Genomic DNA, 21,416 nt, shown 5'->3' with positions numbered 1-21,416 from the left:
TTGAGATTTAAAACAGGATTTGTGCCTCCAAATTTAGGGTTCTAGATCAGGGGTTGGCAAATTATGGCCCATGGGCCAACTCTGTTTGTTTTTGTGAATAAAGTTTTATTGGAACACAGCCATGTCCATTCATTTACTTATTGTGTGATGCTGCTTTTGTATTACAATGACAGAGTTGAGAAGTTGCAACAGCAATTGTATGGCCCACAAAGCCTAAAATACTTATTATCTGACACTTGACAGAAGAAGTTTGCTGACGCTCAAGCTAATTAACACTGTCCAATAGAACTATCTGAGATGATGGAAATATTCTCTATCTGTGCCACCTCATACAGCAGCCACTAGTCATGTATGGCCTGTGTAACTGAGGAATTGAATTTTTACTTTTATTTAATGTAAATTTTATCCAAAGAGCAATATGTGGCTAGTGCCTAACATATTGAGTGGCGTAGCTTTGTATCCTTTTTGGCAAAGCCAAATGGGTAAATTACTGCTAGCTTTCCAGCTTTTCCCTTAAAATGGGCTTTCTTTCCAGACTTGATATCTTTTTACCCTTGGTAACATTGTTCCCCAGAGTACCCTGGCTGGGAGCCTGTGTCATCTTGGACTCTTTTATATCTTTTGGTTTCAAAGGATGTCATTTAGGCTTCATAATTTATCTTATGCCCGTTCTTTTCTTTCTACCTCCTCTGTGGCCATCTCAGATTAGGTCCCTAGCCTCCCTCACTTGGAGGTCTCATGGCACCGTGGCCCAGAGGTGAGACAGATCTGTACAAACTGCTTGCTCCCAGATTATTGCTCCCAGATTATTATTAATTGTGAAAACCAGGACAATAATAATTTTTATTGCAAACTTCATAAATGCCACGCACTGTGCTAAGCACTTTATGTGAATTATCCCATATAATACTCACAAGATCTCTATTGGACTTGTACTGTTATTTTTCCTAATTTAGAAGTGAAGGAATTGAGGCACAGAGGGGTTAGGGATCTTTCCAACAGTCAGACAGCCTATAAAGGGTAGAGCCCACATTTGGAACTGGATCTGTCTCACTCCACAAGCTGAACCTTTAATCAGGAGAAGGTAAACAGTCCGAAATGCCAGGAGTAAGTCATTTATTTAAGGAGAACTGATATTTTAATCTCGCCTGCCACACTATAGAATAGGTGACCTAACTGCAATGGCCTTGAATTATTGTTTCTTTTATTTTGGTTCTCCACGAATTGTGGTAGGTTTTTTTTATTTGTTTGTTTTGTTTTGTTTTGTTTTTTGAGAGGAAGTCTTGCTCTGCTGCCCAGGCTGGAGTGCAGTGGAGCGATCTTGGCTCACTGCAACCTCTGCCTCCTGGGTTCAAGTGATTGTCCTGCCTCAGCCTCCTGAGTAGCTGAGATTACAGGTGTGTGCCACCACACCCGGCTAATTTTTGTATTTTTACTAGAGGTGGGGTTTCACCACGTTAGCCAGGCTGATCTTGAACTCCTGACCTCAGGCGATCTGCCCACCTCGGCCTCCCAGAGTGCTGGGATTACAGGCATGAGCTTCCGCCCCCAGCCATGAATTGGTTTTTAATGACACATTTCCCAGTCGGAGTGCCCAGTGGTTCTTACTGCCCTGGGAAAGCTGCCTCTCAGACTCCTCATAGCAGCTTTACCTACTTCCTAGACCTGCATCCTAACACTCATCCTCATAGATATTAAGCTGTGAAGGGATTAACTGCTCATGTGGAATTTCATCCAAGAAATTATTAAGAATATTACAGATGTGGGTGGGAGTGATTGCAGACTAGTAAGGTTAGCTAGACCTTTATACCCTTGCTGTTTTCTGAAATCCTCCCTACTTTTCAGCTTCTTTTAAGTACCAGATTAATTAATATCTGCTTAATATTTGTCATTCACATTTTAACCCACTTATGCGTAGTGTTCCATTATTGGAATGCTAAGCTTGTGGGAGTTATTTATATCCTACTGCTCAAGGTCATTGCAGTAGGTCTGATTTTTCACACACACACACACACACACACACACACACACACACACAATTTGCAACTTGCAGCATAAATGGATCAATATGTTAGAGTAATATGTCTTTGAAAGTATAATGTGAGTTTATTATACGATCCTATAATTAAGGCCATAATTAAATATAAGTTGCTTAATGTATCACTGAGGAACCCAAGCGATAGTACCTTAGCTTTTTACTGTTGTTTTGTAATTGAATTGCCATCGCCACGGGCTCTGTGGTTATGATTCAGTACTGTACTTGGGTACAAAGCTATATGCTTGTTACTAGTTTGAAAATTTGTCATATGTCTCTAGCCAAGAGCAAAAATATTACTTTCCTGGTGAATGTGGCATTTTCAGTAGGTTTTATGCTTCTGAAGTGCTTTTGCCTTTAGATAAAGTATCAGAATCTTTTTGCCATAATTTTAGTGACACATCCTGCACAAAATAGGATCTGACAAAGTACTATTTCAGTGTACATACATGTAAGAGCCTACAGGCACCCTTTATTATCACTCCTCAGTTTTATTCGATTCTAGAGCTGTTTCCCCTCTTCCTTAGAAATCTTTTGGCATTTCTAGTTTTCTTTAGTATAGCATAAAACCTTATGACTCAGTAGAATATATAATCACATGTACCATATTTTAAATAATAAATGTAGTGCACTAATGTGTTATCCTTTACAATTAATCTTCCAATCTGAGGTTAAAGATGTTCAGACAATAGCAACACCAATCTTACATCATTCTGGGTAGCATCTTGTTTCTGGGTTTATGCATCATGTTGACCAGAGTGTGAAAATACTAGAGATGTTTAATAAAATAAACAGAATGCAAGTCATTTGAAATGACAAAAGAACAACAGGCAATTTAGGTACTAAAATAGGGGCAGTTTTAAATGGCACACCCTGTCAGGTATATGTGGCATAAATGAACAGTTTTGGCTTCAAATAGTTGTAGATCAAAGAAAATGTGAATTGTGAAAGCATCAGTAAAATTTAGGTATGAGAGAGGCTTTCAAGTAGTTGACTAGAGGCATCTGGTGCTCACCTCCTCCACAAAGAAGAACCAAAATAGCAAGTAGATAATCACACTTGGAACAGATCACCTAACAGAGAACACTGAAGTTCAATAGAGAAGTGACAGGAAACACCTAAGGCAGGGAAGGAGAGGGAACCAAGGCAGCCTGCTGGGCCAGGATTAACTGGGAGCCTGGGGAGGCTCCCCAGTGTGAGGAAAGGGTAAATGAGAGACCTCCGGTGATCCACGTTCCCATGTGAATTCCTGTAATCCCAGCCACAGGAGAGCCCTTTGGCCCTCACAGACTCTGAGACTAACCTAGGGAGCTGCCTGGAGACCTCGTGGTGGAATTGCTGCTGAAAGGGAGCTCCCACACGCTGGGTCCCACACACACCTTCTGAGTCTTAAGCAGGTCCCACCGCCACTGGCCCCTGAGCACTCCTCTCAGAGGCCCAGGCCAGGCCCACCCAATGTACCACTACCATCACAGCTGGCACTCACCTGTACATACCACCTGTGGGCCTGGAGGCTGGCCTGCCCAGCCCATTGCAGCCACTGACACCACGAAACACAGCATGGACTGCCGTGGGGAAGCAGAGGGTTGTCTCACAATGCATACTGCCAGGTCACACTATGCTATATACCACTCCACAGGGACTTGAGGACCTGCCTGGCTAACTACTATCACTGCTGCACCTCAGCAAGCCATGGTAGGACCCAAGAATTGGCCCACTTGGACCCACTAACACCAGTGCCCGTGTACTCTGCCCTCGGGCCTAAAGACAAACACACTTGGCCCACCTCTGCTACCACTGGGGCCTGAGGACTGGCCCACCTGGTAGCCTCCTCAGCAAAATTTTATCACAGAATCCACTAGCAACTGTACCTTAAGGCAATGCAGAAATCGTAGACACCATTGATGCCATTTACAGCTGAAGAAATCCTATGGAGACTACACTACTGCATGTACCCAGAATCAAAGCCAAAGTGCCCTGCCCAGATAGCACCGCAGATAACATCTTCAGGAAGTCCTCCCCTAAAAAAGGTGATAGAGGAATTGGGTAAGGGAAAGGCAAGTCAGAAAACCTCATTTGGATGGTGATATGATAAAGAAGAGCTCTGGTTGGGTTTGGGGAATGGGCGGAGGGGGTACACCAAACTGTCTGATTCAGCACCTTTGACTTGGCCTGGACCTGGTTCTGTAGAACACACTCCATTCATATTTGCATTAGAAGATGAACTTCTTGAAGGCAGGGCTGTGTTTTGCTCATTTTCATATTTGCCATGTGTGCCTAGCAGAGTATTAGCTGTTAGGTTGATGAACTCTTATCTACTAAACATATAGCAGAAGATTAGGATTAAGGTTTAGATATTGGATGGCTATAGCCTCATATACTTTTGCAGTGTTTTCTGAGGAGCTGAGCACATCATCTCTTCCTTCTCCAGTGTGCTGTCTGGCTAGAACAGGGGCCTTGTCTGGCACTCCAAATCAGAAGCCACTTTCTGCCTCCTGTTCATGTTCACTGGCCTAGGGTGAGACCTGACGGGCCCTGCAAGCTCTCACTTCCCTGGAGTGAGAAGAGCAGGTGCTGGCTTGCAGCATCAACCATGTTCCTCATTCTCCAAAGTGCCTGATTATTCATTAAATGCTGCCCTAGAATTATCTCTACTGTGGTTAAATATAGAAAACTAGGTAGTGATTTTGATAGTAGGTGACTAGGTTTATTTGGAAAGGTGGGTTTTTGTTGAAATTTTTCTCTTCATTATGCACACATACCTAATTGCGTGCTTGCTAAAATGGAAGAAGGGACCAGAGAGGGACAGGGACAATCACTGTCACGACTTTTGGTGCCCTGACTCTAAAAGTCGTATGGTAAACTGATTTTTCATCAGAAAGGTGATGCTCTTAACCTAGACAGATTTATCCTGCAGTATGGTTTTTAATTCATACCTTAGGGTTCATTTTACTGTCATTTGGAAAGCCAATGTAGTTTTGGTTTCTCATGTAATGTCAGGCTTTATCTCTCTGCTTCAGCTGATCCCCCTGTGATCTCGGAAGAGAAAGGGCCCTGTTACCGACTTGTCAGTTCTGGAAGGCAGTGTATGCACCCTCTGTCTGTTCACCTCACCAAGCAGCTCTGCTGTTGTAGTGTGGGCAAGGCCTGGGGCCCACACTGTGAGAAATGTCCCCTTCCAGGCACAGGTAAGACATTTTCAGCTGTATGCGCACATAGATTCCCAGCCACATGAGTACACAGGACAACTTTGGCAACTTGGGTCATTTTTGGTTTCTCACTTTAATTTTAATAATACATTGTAAATATTTTATCACTTTTGTAGAAACTGTACACAAACAATGTTGAATCAGTGGGAAAAAATATGTGCAAAGAGATTTTTCCCATTTCTGTGTGATATCAGACTTCCTTTTGAATATTAAGAAAAGCCATTATATTTTATCTTCAATTTCCAGGACTGTGAGTCTGATATTTAAGTGTAGAGAGACCAGAAGGCTCTGCTGGGCCATGTGCTTTCCTAATGATTGGCTGCTCATCAATTCACAGTAACTGGACTTTATGCAGGTTGACTCATTTACTCATTTACTGAGTATCATGCTTAATTTCTTTAATTGGAAATGGAGGGAATTATATTCGTGATTGAATTTATGCTATGAAGATTAATAACTTAAGGACAGATCTTGCCAAAACTCCTGAAAACTTCTGTGGGAGTTGAGTATTAAGAAGTAGATTATTCCTTATCCTTTGATTTGGTACATAATTGCCTTATGCCCTGAGAAGGCAAATCGATCTCTTTAAATACCTTACTCTACCAATGAACCACCAACTTCTCAAGCAAGATGAAGTAGAGTTAAGTGGAAGAGAAAGAAATGTAACCTGAAAGTATTAGACCTGATATTAACAAGGAATGGCCTCAATTTCACTTACTTGGGGTGGACATTAAATGGTCTCCTCAATTGCATGTTAGATAAGATGCTTTCCACCTAGGAAAGTGTCTTAACTGTCACAGGGCCATGTAATGTCTTAAAGCTGTAACTTACACCATAGCAGACAAGATTTAAATATAAGTATTATGACTCACCTTTGTTCATGGTTAGAACCAGAAAGAACTGCGTTAAGGCAAAGGATAATACAACATTGATGGTATATTGGTAGACTAGATAATTTTAGGCCTCCAAAAGGTCCTAGTACCCTCTTGTGCCATCTGGTCCATTTTTTTTCTTTTTTCGTTTTTTTTTTTTTTTTTGAGACGGAGTCTTTCTCTGTTGCCCAGGCTGGAGTGCAGTGGCGTGATCTCGGCTCACTGCAAGCTCAGCCTCCTGGGTTCATGTCATTCTCCTGCCTCAGCCTCCCGAGTAGCTGGGACTACAGGCGCCCACCACCACGCCTGGCTAAGTTGTTTTTTTTTTTTTTTTTTTTTTGTATTTTTAGTAGAGACAGAGTTCCACTATGTTAGCCAGGATGGTCTCGATCTCCTGACCTTGCGATCCGCCCACCTCGGCCTCCCAAAGTGCTGGGATTACATGAAGTTCAGTTTTTAAAGCTTTCAGTTTGTGAATTTATTATGCATATTATTGTGTGTCTGTATAATGTGATTTTAATTAAAAAAATTTTTTTTAATTTTTAGCTTTTAAGTTCAGGGGTACAAGTAGAAGCTCAATTTTGATGGCTTTGTAATTCTTACATGAAGCATAAATTGAAATGGTGACTGTAACTCAGGGATGCTCCTCTAGTAGTATCAATAAATTTGAAAATAATATTCAAGAGAAAATTTTGCACTTAGTTTTGGTTATATGGTGATTTTCACTAAAATATTTAGTTCATTAATTCTTTAAACTTGGTTTTAAAGTCATGTTTTCTTCTGGAAACATCTTTCCAAGTAAAAATTGTTTTTCCTAGTTAAACATAAGAATGAGGTTCTACCGTTTAGTGTGTGATCCTTAGAAAAACAATATTTTAGCATACTATAAGCAGTATTTTTAGAGTTTTCCTTTTTATTGAGAACTAATTTTAGGTCCCAAACATCCAATAGAAGATCTCTTGTTCAGTGAAAGTGAGACATGACTTATTTTACATTCAATTTTAAAAGTAGAAATAAAAAAGTTAACCATAAGCTCCTTGGTGTCTGCATTTGGTAATTTGCCTCCAATACCAACACCAAAGGGATTAGGTGGATTTTTCCTCTGAAGGCCACACACTGCCTTACCCTACTTCTCCCCCTTGCCTTTCCCCTTCACTATTCATCGGGATTATGCCATGGAGGTTAGCAAATCACATGTGCTGAGTCTACTTTTTTTTTTTTTTTTTTTTAAGCATACAAAACCACTTTTTTTCTGGCAATGATAGTGATTCCAGTGCACAGAATAGCTCCTTGGCCTCTGGGTAATTAAATGAGCTGGTCACGGCCAGGCTTTTGCCCAGTTGTTGTTCCTTTACTTGAAAATAGCTGCATCTTGATTTGGCATTTCCCTTCTTTCTCGATTTCTACTTACCATCTCCAGCATGTCTCACTTCTCTAGACTCCTCCTCACTATTCCGAGATTCTCCCCTTCAGAAACACCTCCCCTTTTCAGTCCTCCGTAATCGACATCCTCTTACCAGCTGATACATGGCATTTTGGTGGAGCCCTTTGTGTTCTTCAACTGGAAACAAACCGTGAGGATTTCAGCATCTCATTTCCCTGAATAGTGATTTTTTTTTCCTTTGGTAACCTTATGGCTCTTCATCTAACTTAGACAAATGTCACCGAGTTCTTTGTTAATAACTAATGAAATTACATCAAAGCAAGAAAAAAAGCCTGATTTTTGCCAATAACACGTATACTTGCAACATGAGATGTATAATACATATAGTGTCTTCTATATATAAAATATCTCCTAATGTATAACCTCATATTATATATATTTCCTAATTGGTTGCTGATATATGTGGGATGGAGGGCTAACTACATATATATATATAGTTACCTCTGTATCCATGGTTATGCATCAATGGATTCAACCCAATTGGTTGGTTGCATCTGTGGATGCAGAACTGGATATGGAGGGCTGATCAGACTATGCAATTTTATGTAAGGGACTTGAGCATTGCAGATTTTGGTATCCACAGGGGGTATCCTAGAACTAATCCCTCATGGATACTGAGGGATGACTATGTATATAATATGATATATAAAATATATGCTAAGTATATGCTATACATAATATGTATATTCTGATTTGGTAGGATAAGGAATTACCAGATGGAAAAATGTTTAGTAAGAAAAGAGTTGGATTTTTTTCTGTAAATATGCAAGTTTATCAGAAATTCAAGCAATTTGCTTACATTTTGCACCTGTTTTTGAAGTTTTACAATGTAACTATATTAGTGATGATTTATTAAGAGCTATTCATCATGATATTTTCCTCTGTATAAGTTTGCACTGTTAGATTTTTAAAAGGAATATTTTCCCATCCCAAATCTAGCTGCTTTTAAGGAAATCTGTCCTGGTGGAATGGGTTATACGGTTTCTGGCGTTCATAGACGCAGGCCAATCCATCACCATGTAGGTAAAGGACCTGTATTTGTCAAGCCAAAGAACACTCAACCTGTTGCTAAAAGTACTCATCCTCCACCTCTCCCAGCCAAGGAAGAGCCAGTGGAGGCCCTGACCTTCTCCCGGGAACACGGGCCAGGAGTGGCGGAGCCAGAAGGTGAGAGCGGTAATGGATCATGGACTCTAGACATCTATCTGTGTGTCTTTGCTTTGATTTCCCTGTTTATAACCTTCTAGAACAGAGTTTCTCAGCCTCAGCCCTATTGACATTTTAGAGTGGAGAATTATTTGACTGTGGGCTGCCCTGTGTACTGTAAAATGTTTAGCCACTGCTCTAGAATAATATGTACCTAGTAGATAACAATATTCCATGGTAATTTCAGAATGTCGTCCTGCTGTTTGGGGGCTACTTTATCTTGGCATTTATTCCTGGAGAGTGATCTAGATCCTTCAGGGAATAGCCCTAATTCATTTCTTGTCTAGAAGGCCATTTAACAAATATTTATTTGTGAAGTGGAATCCACAGACTTTCAGAAAGTTAAAGCATTAAAGTCTAATGGGCAGTCAGGGATCATGGAGGGTGAAATGAAGGAAGCTAATTGTCAGTTGAAGAGATCTGGTGACCACCTAGTATGGTTCTTCCATTTACCCTCTGAGGAACCTGAGACCTAGAGAGGGGACATGACTTTTCAGATGTCATATAGAGAATATGTAATGGGACCTGTGACCACGGAGCACCTTTTCCCAAGGAAAGAGTTGAAGGCCTTCTACTTGAGAGGGAGTCTAGAGACAATGGACTTTGACTCTCTCTCTTTGGCATTCAGGATGTGGGGTCATCCCTGTCTCTTTATATAAACCAACAATATCTGATACTTCACATATCTTGCTTACAAAAAATGTTCACCTCAGAAGGAACACATCGTTTAGATTTGTATGGAATAGACATATTGTCTCTAATAAAGCTCCTGTTGGCTTTTCGCAGTTGATTCTTAGGTCAGAATTCAGGGGGCCATTTTGGGGTGCTGTTGAGGAGATAGAGTGCCCAGGCTAGTGTTGTGTTGGGAGCTTGCCACAGCCTTCTTCTTGGTAAGGCAGGCTTTTTTTCTGAGCTCTGAACGTTTGTGTGTTCTGGCCTATTTGAGTCTATGCTTTCACTCACTGCATTTCTTCCTTGGTAAGGCAGAACAGACAGAACCTAAGCTGGAATCAGCAGTATTAATCAGTTTGCCCCTAGACAGTTAGTGTCATGGCCAGATGTTTGCAACTGTTCATTGTTTGCACAGGCAGGAGGAAATGGGCCGTAGTTCCAGATTTTGCCTCAAGACCTTCTTGGTGGTGGGTTAGGCAGAATAAAAGATTAATTGACTTTCTCCAACCCCAAGAATATTGCAGCAATGATTTTAATTTGTCTGGTACCGTGATTGCTTTCAGGAGTTAATGCTCCTACCCAACCTGTAAACTAATGTTTGTGGAGACATTGATTGACTTATGAGAAAAATCCTGGTGAATGTTGATCCAGGGCTTTAGAACTAATATGAAGGACTGATTAATGAAAAGCAAGCCTTTAAAAATACAAAGGCATCACCAACAGCCTCACAATAACCTTTATGATTGTGTAATGTATAATTTGTTCAGTATATTGATGCTAATCTCTAATTGGCCCTTCCTGGCTTGTGAAATTTTTTTTTGTAATTTAGTTAGCATATCTTTCTGAAAATATTCACGGGCTTCATTAAAGATTGGAATACATCAAGAATGCAGCACATGTTCTCATGTCTCTTATTGCAATAAGTGACATTCTTTTTTAACATTGACACCAGAAAGCATTGCAAACATTATATACCATAAGGATAAGCCTTTAACCAATTAATGAAAACGTTTGTTTTCTAACATATGGAAAGTTCCACATAATTGAGTTAAGGCATAAAATGATGTACTGGAAAGTTTTGCCTTCTTCAGCTTTTTCATTTAATTTTGATTTTGAAAGAGTTTGAAAGACTTATTCACGTCTCCATGTGCTCCGGTAGATGAGGAGTAACAGCACTGAGGGTTCTCTGTTAGTCTTGTGTAAAATTCCCTAAAATGGCAGATGATCCTAATTCTGCATTTGCTGTAGTTTGATTCTTAATCCTTTTGCAGAGATACTGGACTTCTATTGCTTTTAAAATTGAAATATTTTAAGACTGAATTGTCTTAAGTGATACTAATACCGTTTTCTTTTCTGGTTTTAGTGGCAACTGCACCCCCTGAGAAGGTAATTTATTCAATGTTGGCAAGTCTTTTTGTTTTCAACCCTCCAAATGATTTTCTATTAGAATATGTATGGATTTTTTAGACTTAAATTTAGTAACATCTCTATTATGCATCATTTGGTTTAAGTTAGTATAGCATTTAGTTATTCAAAAAAATTTATTGAGCCATTGTTATAGACTGGGACTATTCTCAGTGTTAGGAAAGCAGTAGAGAACAAATAGGACAAAACTCTCTACTTTAATGAAGCTTCAATTCTAGTGAGAAGAAATGAGGAACTAATGAGAATCAAGGGCATAAATAGAATTCAGTGTCACCTGATGGCCTGGACCATCTGTGAAAGAAAGGCTGTGACATGCTTAGATAAGCATGTATTCTTAGAGCACATAAATAGTTAGTGAGGTACTTCTTAATTCAACTAAAATTTAACATACATATTTGAATTGAGTTGAATAAGAACAGAACTGACACTTAAAAGTTACAATCAAATACTAGAATGTTGCTTTTTGAAAAGTCAGTCTGTTGGCTTTTGGGCATAGAATGGGGCTATGAATTGTGAGACATTTTAGTAGCAAATGTAAACATTTACTGGATCTAAGTCCTATTTATGTAATATTGTTCCTTCTCTGAATCTGGCTGTATTTAATGAAAACATTCATTTTCATTAAATGAATGAACTTTATGTCGGAGAACTACTATGATATATTGCTGGACTAAATTATCATTGCATTTTGAAATGGGATCTCAATGCACATAACAGGCTTTAATTTTCTTTTTAATCTCCTTCTCCATAATAATTACATGAAAATTAGGTAATTATTAAATATTTATACATTTATGTACCATTCTTTAAACTGACAAGAATGCATTGTTAGAATTCAGATGAGGCAATGCATACATAAATTATTTTAAATAGTATTCTAAATCTTTATCTTATAATTATGGGATAGAATAACATAAATGTTGTAACGTAAGTGCTAAAATAATCAAGAAAAAGAGACTGACGATTTTGGAGTGATAGCACTCGTCCAGAAAGAGGTTATAGTATTTTGAGCCCAAAAAAAGTATAACAGATATGCATACTTTATGTGTACTTTTGAAACTCTTAGCATCTCTAAAGATCAGTCACAGAGAGTAGTTTGCAATTTTGTTGATTTTGAATTTAGTTCTGGTTGATATATGGAAGTAATTATTTAGTTTGTAGGTGGGCCAGCCAGCAGCCTGGCAGTCTCATCATAACTCAGTTCTTCTGTCTTTATGATTGAATTTTATAACTTTCATTAAAAATCTAAAAGAGATCCTAAAAAATTGTCTTGTATACTTTTACTGCATTTTATTTGGGGAGGAGATAGTACAAAAAGTGCAATCATAGCCTTTGTTGTCTTGGTACTTACAAAAGTCTCATGATGTTATGTGATGGATGAAGAAAAGAGAGGATGCCCAGAGATGTGCAAAGGTGTGGTGGAGGGGACAGCCAGGCTCATGAAAGACTTGGTCAGAAACAGAATTAGGGACTGCTTTGGAAAGCTAGAGTACCAAACTGCCGTTGTAAATCAGTGGGGAAATACCCTGAGTCTCGACTGGATCCTATTTGTTAAACGTAGAAGTGGTGTAGATTAGGAAGTCTGCTGCCTCACGGTGATGGGGAAAATTCTGTCTGTAAACTGCAGGAGTGGATTAACACCTGATCCTGGTCTGTTCCTTGTTGGCATTGGCCATGGCTGCAGGGAATGGGGTGTAATTGAGACTGGTTGAGGTCATCTCTAGTAAGTAATAGAAAGCTAGTCTATATTCTTAAGAAGACAGAGGAAATGTGGGAAAAACTGCTAAGTGCTCAATATTTGTAGGAGATGGATTTTGGTAGGACTACTCAAGTTAAGAAGAAAGAGGAAGCCAGTTAGATTATTACAATAAACTGAAAATGAGAGTGAGTCCAGCCTAGGGAGGTAGGGTCTATGGATATGAAAAAGGGTGAACAACTATAAGAAAAAAAGTATCAATGGATGGGGCTTTCAATAAAGAATGAAAGAGAGAGGACTAAAAAGTGACTTTAAACCTGGATGGGACAGATTAAGGACTGTGGCTTTGGCAGAAATGAAGTTGGAATGAGAGCCTGGACAGTTTTGGAAGGGTGGGCTGGAGGTATCTGTGGGATACCTAAATGGACTTTTACTCGGTAAGCATTTATGCTTGCAAAGTTGGATTTGTGATGAGATATTCAGGCAGACTATCTTAGAAAAAGCAGAAAAGAGGTGATACTTGAAGCCAGGAGAAGAGGATAAGAGGTTAACAGAGGCCAGAGGAGTAAGCTTTCTGGAAGAGGACAGAACCAAGTAACTCGATGAATACTTGAATGTAGTGATGATATGAGCTCTCTGGTCCCATCTGGTGTGAGTGAAGTCTCAGATCCTTAACTAGGCTAATTGTTCGGTTGGCATGAGCCCTGCACAGTTATAACTGGAAGCTGAGCCGTGGATGATGGACTGCTTCTTTGCTTGAGGTCCAGGGGACAAGCTTGGGCACCAAAATATGTGATAAAGCCCCAAATCCTTCTCCAAGCCAGCAGATTTCTGTTGCTCTGCCTGGCTACCACTGTTCAGAGAACTGGAGTTGTAAAGTTATCAGATGTGAGGTTAAAGGAGGCCGTAGTGACTGACTGGTTTAAAATATTTTAACTTACCATGTGTTCTTTGTTACGACACATCTGCTATATCCATTATTTAATCTGCAAACTGTGGCTGGTCATCTCAGTGGGACAAAGCCACATGTGAATGAGGCAAAGGTTTAGTCCTCTTTGGGGGTTAGTTTTGCCCTATTGCAGACCAAATATGGACCCCTGGGCCAAGACATTTGCTTACAAGGTCAGACTTTGGGCCTCAGGGAAATGGCTGAGGATATGTGCATGGATCAGCACCACTGGGAAAAGTTTAGGGCTTCCCATAGTAGCATCACATCAATGGTTTTTTTTTTTTTTTTTTTTTTTTGTAATTTCACACAATTATACATGTAAGGTCCTATGATACTTCTTTGCCTTTCTAAGAATATAATTAATTAAATAAAAATAGATGTGGGAAACTAGAAATAATTTCCACTTTCAATTCTTTTTTTTTTCTTACTCTCTTTTAAAATACAACCATCCAGGAAATACCTTCATTGGATCAAGAGAAAACCAAACTTGAGCCTGGTCAACCCCAGCTGTCTCCAGGCGTTTCAACTATTCATCTGCATCCACAGTTTCCAGGTAGCCTGTGTTGATCTGTGCTGTTTGTCAGAGTATTCTGAATAAAAATGTAGGACGGGAAATTTTTGTCTTTGATTTTGTTTAGTAAATTACTAGGCTTCATAACTGAAGTTCAGTGTTAAGTATAGTAATATACTTATATAATGTTAGCATAATTACAGCATTGTAAGTATTGCAGTGGTAAAGATAAGAGTTTTTTTTACTGTTTTCTGTGATCCGGAGTGGTATATACTATTCAAATGTTATCGAAGGTTATCATTTGATGAACGATCATTTTTCTTGGCTTCTGCATCACTCTCAGATATTCTTGCTAAATGTTGAACCCAGAGCTATAGATTAATACCATGAGCCTTAGGACATAGAACAGTTCTTCATATCTGAGAAATGCTGTGATATATTGCTAGACTAAATTATCCTTGCATTTTGAAATGGGATCTCAATGCACATTAACAGGCTTTAATTTTCTTTTTATTGTCTACTTTCTCATATAGTAGTGATTGAAAAAACATCACCTCCTGTGCCTGTTGAAGTAGCTCCTGAAGCTTCTACGTCTAGTGCCAGCCAAGTGATTGCGCCTACTCAAGTGACAGGTTGGTGCAGTATTTTTACGTTATACATCACATGGAGGAGACGTGGGGCTGAGCTTCATTTTAAATGTAGTATCAGTTGTATAAGCTTGCTCATGGCAGGGTTAGCCATAAGAGCAAATATTTGGAAATCATCTAAATACAGGTAAAAAGGAGGAGTATGTGTAAGGGACACCATCATCAACTGTAACTGAATTTGTGATGCCACTGCAGGATGAAGTTTGGCAGTGTGTTATAGGAGCTAAATGGAAGCGTTTGGAGCCTCCTTTAGAATATTCCCTCCTCAGAAACATGTTATGATTCCTTTCTAATAGAAATGTTCTCATATGTTAAGCTTTTGGCCACTTAGTGAGTCAGTAGGCCAGGAGCCTCGCTCTTCAGGGTGCAGCTGCAGTCACCTACCCGCAGCTCAAGATCCAGACATCCCTGCGCTCTCAGGGGCCAGGAAGCCCCACTTCCCCCACAAGCTCAGAAATGCCTGCTCTCACTCCTTGGCCTCTCCCTGCTGCCAGCACCTGCTCCAGGGTGGAGCAAAGTTGTGGCCAAGCCCAAGTGCTGTTGCAACCCAGCTGGGTATGCATGTGCTTGGGGCAGCGCTGACACACCAGCCCCGTGCCGCCTCGGCCCCCTCTGGACATTGGGCACCAATGAGCATGGAAGGGAGACTGAGGGGAAGCTGAGGGTAGCTCAGTGTGGGCTTACAGGTGCCCCTCAGCATGAACAGCCTAGGTGTGTAGACAACATGTTAATGGAGGGAGGCAGACAGGTTCCTGGGTGGAAAGGGGTGAGTCCCCAGTGAAACCCCACCTTCAAGCCAGGAATGGCCTGAAGCCTGGGGCTCAGGCTGCCAGTTCCAGGTGTAGTCTATGGTCCAGGGTGAAGACTTCATTGATAACAGTTTGGCCAATCGGATGGTGTTTTTCTAGGCCTGCCATGACTACTCATGTACCAATCAGCACACACTTGCTTCATTCTGAGCCCATAAAAACCCTGAACTCAGCCAGACTCACACAGATGTCAGGATTACCAACTGTGAGAAGGAGCTACCCACTTCGGGTCTCCACAACTTTTCGGGATGACCTGCCTGCAGAAAGGAGCTACCCACTATGGGTCTCCTGAGAGCTGTCATGTCACTCAATGAAGCTCCTCTCCACCTTGCTCACCCTCTAGTTGTCTTTGTACCTCATTCTTCCTGGATGTGGGACAAGAACTCAGAACCCACTGAATGGTGGTAGTGAAAGAGCTATGACACAAACAGGGCTGAAACATGCCCCCCTGATCACCATGTTGGGGGTGCTGAGAAAGGGAGAAGAGCTGCGTCCCTTTGGGGAGCCCAAACCTAGGGGCTCCCCAAGCCAGGGCTGTAACAGCCTCTTTGGTGCTGTGTGGTTTCTGGTGTCTCTGAGCTTTCAGGCAGCACTGTGTCTGCCATCTCCAGACACTGGTGCCTGCAGCAGAAGGTACTGCCAGTATGTCTGGTCCAGCCACAGCCTCACATGAAGCCTACACCTGTGCTGGCATCTGGAGCTGCCCAGTCTGCCACAGCAGCTGGCATGCCTGGCTGTGTGTAGTGGCTGGACCCCATGTTCACTCACTCACATACCCCTCACCGCTCCACACCTGGCTTGCCCTTGGCAAGTGTGGGATCTGGGCTGGCAGCACAGGCCAGGCACAGCCTGCTGGGCTGAGTGGGTAGAACAAACTCAGTGCGTGCGACCAAAACTTTGGCAATGGTGCCATTAGTCACAGAGGTTCTGGCTGGCAAAGTGATACCCCAGGGATCCTGTGACAAAATTGTAGTGATTTTTTTTTGATGGCCATGACTAAAATTGTTATTCTCTATTCTGAGATCATGTACGTATCTACCCACTTTATTAAGCATCCTGGTAAGAGACTGCTTTGTGCTGCAAAGCATGCAAGCAAATAATACACTGTTTTGGACAGCAAGGATCTTCTAATTGTTTATCGTAATGTTAAAAAGAAAAAATGCAGTAAGACATACTGTAATTCACTAGTTCTTTGGAAATACTGCATTTCCATTTTTTCAATGTGAAGATAAACTTTAGTTTTGAATGGGCATGGCTGACTTAAGTGGACAAACGTCTTTCAAACTAGCTTTGTAGAGGTTAAGTTTAGCTAGATAAATGCAGTTTCAACATTTAAATGTAGCTGTGTGAAGGGTAATGAATTGACATTACTCAGCTTCAGCTGAACTGCAGAGCTGGTTAAAAAAACAATGAAAGTAGCCTTGCTATAGGAAGTTTTAAAACACAACTTGTTAGAAGCTTAATTTGAGTTTGGCAGAAATACAGGGCTGACATCTGCTGTCACATGTTTGAAGCATGAATGTATCCTTCCAGGAAACAAGTGATGCTGATTTTTTTTTTTTAATGCAACAGTTGCAGGTACTTCCACTTTCTGTAGCACAAGAATATTTGTGAAAAAATCCATAGAGGGAACATTATAGATAGAGAGTCTTTGAATTGAAATGGTTTGCAACTTTAGAGCTGCACTGTTTCACAGCGATCTGCATTAGCACAAGAAGACTGTTCTGTATCAAATTTAATTTAAATCAAAAGTGTATGTTCCCGTCGGTTACATATGGGGGCCAAATGCAGATTTTAGGGGCAGTCTCATCAGTTCTCTCAGGAATATTGCATAGTAATGTTTTTGTCTCTAAAACACAGAGGAGGTAAATATTACTTGTTACTGTTGTTAGTTTCTCCCATGGTTGAAGAAAGGGATAGAATAATACATTAAGAGTCTAAAATAAATATCATCAGCTCCACATTGTTTAGTGATTATATCTTTACGATGGTGAAATTGGAAGTAGCTTTTTCAGATTTAGCCAAACACACTTTGACATGTGATAATTATAAAGTGAGCCACATATCTGCAGGAAATACGCGTGATATTTTCCACTCTTAACAGCTGACTTGGTGGCTTGCAACATTATTGGCATACTGTTTTCAAGTGAATTATATGTTTCAGCATATAAATTCTTGATTTAGCATAGTGTCTTAATAGCTAAAGGATAGGTTGGAAAAATCAAACCTTTATTTCTCTGGCAGATATTTGCAAAGTGAAAACATCTGTTTCAATTGTTGTGGGACAATCTAGGCTCACTGTGGGGCAGTTAGAAAGCCAGGGCATTTTTGTAAACCTTTCCATGAGTTAACATTTGATGCCTTCCTCTGGCTCTTCCCAAACTTTCTCCATGGCTCTTGCAGACTGGCCAGAAATTATTCTTTGACTGACTTAACTGCCTTGTGGAAACCTCTGTAATTACCATGGCCCAGATATTTAAAAAACTATTTGCTTATCAGATCTTTTCCCAAACTCAGAATTGACCCAAAAATATATGTCTCTCAAGCATATTACCAGTGTCATTATTGCCTCAATAAACTCTTTATGCTGATAGAAAATAAACTTTTATTTCCATGTGAAATCATCATGCTTTAATATTTCCAGACTCCATTCATTCATTCATTCATTCATTCATTCAGGGAATCACATGATAAAGAAAAAAGCTAAAGTCAGCATAGTCATTTTCATATTTTGCTAAAAACTTTCTGTTTCAATTAATTTTAGAATATAAAGATACCACACTGTTACATCTACCATTGGCCTTGTTGCTGGTATAAATAGAGTATTTGGTTTTCCATCATTGGCTTTCTGTCATGGCTCTTTTTCCATATTCTAGATGGACTCCAGCAAAAGAAATAGAATAAGGTCCTTGACCTGGAGAAGACGAGGTTTTCAAGGAACAGATATAGTAGGGAAGAGTAGGGCTGTCCTGTGAACCAGGTGGCATTATGAAGGACATGTGAGAGAGTCCAGTGGGGAGCACTCCCTTGATCCTCTCTCTGCAGAGCCAAGAAAGCCACGCATGCTAAAAAGACAAGACATTCTCATTCACCACGTACTCCTGACACAAGAAATGAGTGCTGTCTGTGTGAGACTTGACTCTGGTGTATTAGAGCCCAATTTCTAGAGTTTGTATTGACACAGTTTGATCAAAGAATCGTATTCTTCTACATGAACTGATCTACTCAGTGGGAAAAGTTTTGCATGCCGATGTGTAAGTGACCACTTAGGAAAAATATAAAGTATCTTGTCTTTGCCCTAAAAACCAGAAAATGCAGAAAACTTTTCCTGTTCTTTAAGACAACATTCTCAGGACTTGTGTACTGTCTATGTGCTCAGGAATGAAAAGCTGTTAGAAAAGGAGAGAAAACACAGGGGAGATGCGGGGGAGACATGTTTTATACGTTTTAAAGTGTAAGCACCAGTAATTTATTTTTTTTACCTGATATTCAACTTTTTTTTTTTTTTGAGACAGATTCTCGCCCTGTCACTCAGGGTTCAAGTGATTCTCCTGCCTCAGCCTCCCGAATAGCTGGGACTACAGGCACACGCCATTACACGTGGCTAATTTTTAGTAAAGACAGTATTTTTAGTAAAGACAGGGTTTCACCATGTTGTTCTGGCCAGTCTCAAACTCCTGACCTCACCTCAAGTGATCCTCCCTCCTCGGCCTCCCAAATTGTTGGGATTACAGACGTGAGCCACCACACTTGGCCTCTGATGTTCAACTTTTTGATGAGTAATGAATAGAAAGCAGACAGAGGTGTTTTGAAGGAGTGATGGATGTTTTCTCTCTGCCTACGAGAGTGGAATCTTTGGCTCATGCCTGTAATCCCAGCACTTTGGGAGGCTGAGGCAGGCGGATCACGAGGTCAAGAGATGGAGACCATCCTGGTTAACACAGTGAAACCCCATCTCTACTAAAAATAAAAAAAAATTAGCTGGTCATGAGGCAGGAGAATGGCGTGAACCCGGGAGGCAGAGCTTGCAGTGAGCCGAGATGGCACCACCACATTGCAGCCTGGGCGACAGAGCAAGACTCCGTCTCCAAAAAAAAAAAAAAAAAGGGGGTGGAATCCTGCCTGGCAAAGGATGGAGAGGATCTCTGAGGTCAAACTGATGACAGTTACATTAATTAATCACTTGTGTAAAAATGGGACAAAGTAGAAATCAAGTATGTTTCAGAAAGTGTCCCTCTTTCCTTTGATGTATGTCTTAGTACCCTCTAGTGGTGTCAGCCTAACATTTTCTTACGTGTAACGTGATCCTGACAGACAGGTTCAGCGTTTGCAAGCCACGTCTCTGTATACTTATGTATGGGGTAATCAGCTAAAAAGCAACAAACATTTTTTTATCAAATTCCAACCTCCTAGCTTCTATCTAAGATATTGAATTGGCAGGAAAGATTGTTATTATTCATTTTGTTCCTAAGACTAAAGAGTTATAATTCTTCACTATTTGTTCTAGCTCAGAGCTGAGTCGAGAAGAAACACTTTAGCTATGTTGGCAATTTGTGGCATAGGAATGTATCACATTTTAATTAAGCATCACATATTTTTGAAGACTTGTTCATGCATGTAAAGAAGTTCCATTCTAAGGCTGTCCCTGCCAAATGACAAATATTTGGTAATCACCAAATTGGTGTTGTGGGAGTGGGTTAGTGACTACTCATCAAACTTTTCATGAAAACCCCAGATTTATAGCCACTTAATTTGTTCTGAACCCTTGCCCTGAGTATATTAATTCACCTTCTAATGTTTTTTTTTTTTTTTTTTTTGGCAATTATGGTCAACATGTCTTTCTGCTTTATGAAAATGGCAGAGATGAGTATAAAGATAGGTCCATAACCACAGGGAAAAAAGCAGAAGAAATCTAAACACCAGTAACTTGCAAAGGAAGCTTCGCTGTATAATATAGAGGCGTGTGCATCTCATGATGTTTCACTAAAAAATCCCTATAAACAGAAGAGAATTCTTACCTGAAAATCTATGAGTATAACCTGGTGAAGATTACCTTTTACCTTCAGATTTTAGGTACATGCAAATGATATTTTTAAGGAAGACTTTTCGGATTATGAAAGTGCCAAGACATACTTATTGTAAAAATTTTGAAAAATACAAAAAAAAAAAGAGAAGAAAATGCTAATCCTAAAAACTATAAAACTTGGATCTACTTCCTTCCAACCTTCTTTTCTGTGTGTATTGTAGTGTAATGGAGATTATATTCTGTGTTGTCATTTGTGCCCCACTGTGTTTTCTTTAACAAATAAGCATTTTCCTATCTTGTTAATGATTATTTGCTATGCTGTATGTATAAGTCATTGTTTTGTGTTATTGCCAGTCACTTAAGTTTAGGTAATCATGTTAATTACCCATGTTTTTAGCCTTTTGAATTATTCTTCCTATAATTTGATAACTTATTGACTGTAAACAAATGTATTCTCTTGAAAGTGAATTAACATAACCAGGATCACAAAAGGTATAAGTAATTTGCAAATACATGGGGTGTGCATACATTTCTCATACATCCAGGTGACTTTGTGTAAAATACTGAAGTTCATATGCTTCCTTTTTCAAATGACTTGCATGAGTAGTCTTAAAGTCACAGCATAGTGAATACTTTATGAAAAATGAAGCATGTGGTTTTGGTTTTGGAGAGCAACCTCAACCCCAATTTAGGTCATTTCCATGGTGAACCTTTGTTAAAGCACTGTTTTCCACATCCTTTTGCTGCAGAGTAGACAGTGTGTTATTACCAAGAATAGCCCACCTGCTTTTCTTCTCATTCAAACTACAGACCTCTCTAACAAAACTGTGTTCTTAAGTTGTCATGCTCAGAGGCATCAAACTGTTTACCTTAGAGGGTCCCTTGGCCTCATTCATACCAGCCTCTCTTCTGAGC

General features: G+C 40.1%; 1 protein-coding gene across 12 annotated transcripts in view; it reads left to right on the top strand.

The window, feature by feature from the left end:
- Positions 1–21,416, top strand: part of LTBP1 (latent transforming growth factor beta binding protein 1) — a 456,087-nt gene that overhangs the window by 303,991 nt on the left and 130,680 nt on the right. For 7 of the 12 annotated variants that reach the window (XM_017870626.1, XM_017870623.1, XM_017870624.1 and 4 more), the window contains 5 exons: positions 5,056–5,223; positions 8,500–8,727; positions 10,802–10,824; positions 13,962–14,061; positions 14,553–14,651. In XM_017870626.1, coding sequence (XP_017726115.1) covers positions 5,056–5,223; positions 8,500–8,727; positions 10,802–10,824; positions 13,962–14,061; positions 14,553–14,651 — 618 coding nt within the window. The remainder of the gene's footprint in view (positions 1–5,055; positions 5,224–8,499; positions 8,728–10,801; positions 10,825–13,961; positions 14,062–14,552; positions 14,652–21,416) is intronic. The other 5 variants (XM_017870629.1, XM_017870628.1, XM_017870634.1 and 2 more) reach the window with 2 other exon arrangements.

This window comes from Rhinopithecus bieti, unplaced genomic scaffold (assembly GCF_001698545.2).
Source record: "Rhinopithecus bieti isolate Rb0 unplaced genomic scaffold, ASM169854v2 scaffold_5341, whole genome shotgun sequence".
Lineage (NCBI taxonomy): Eukaryota > Metazoa > Chordata > Mammalia > Primates > Cercopithecidae > Rhinopithecus > Rhinopithecus bieti.
This window is presented reverse-complemented; position numbering and strand designations above follow the sequence as displayed.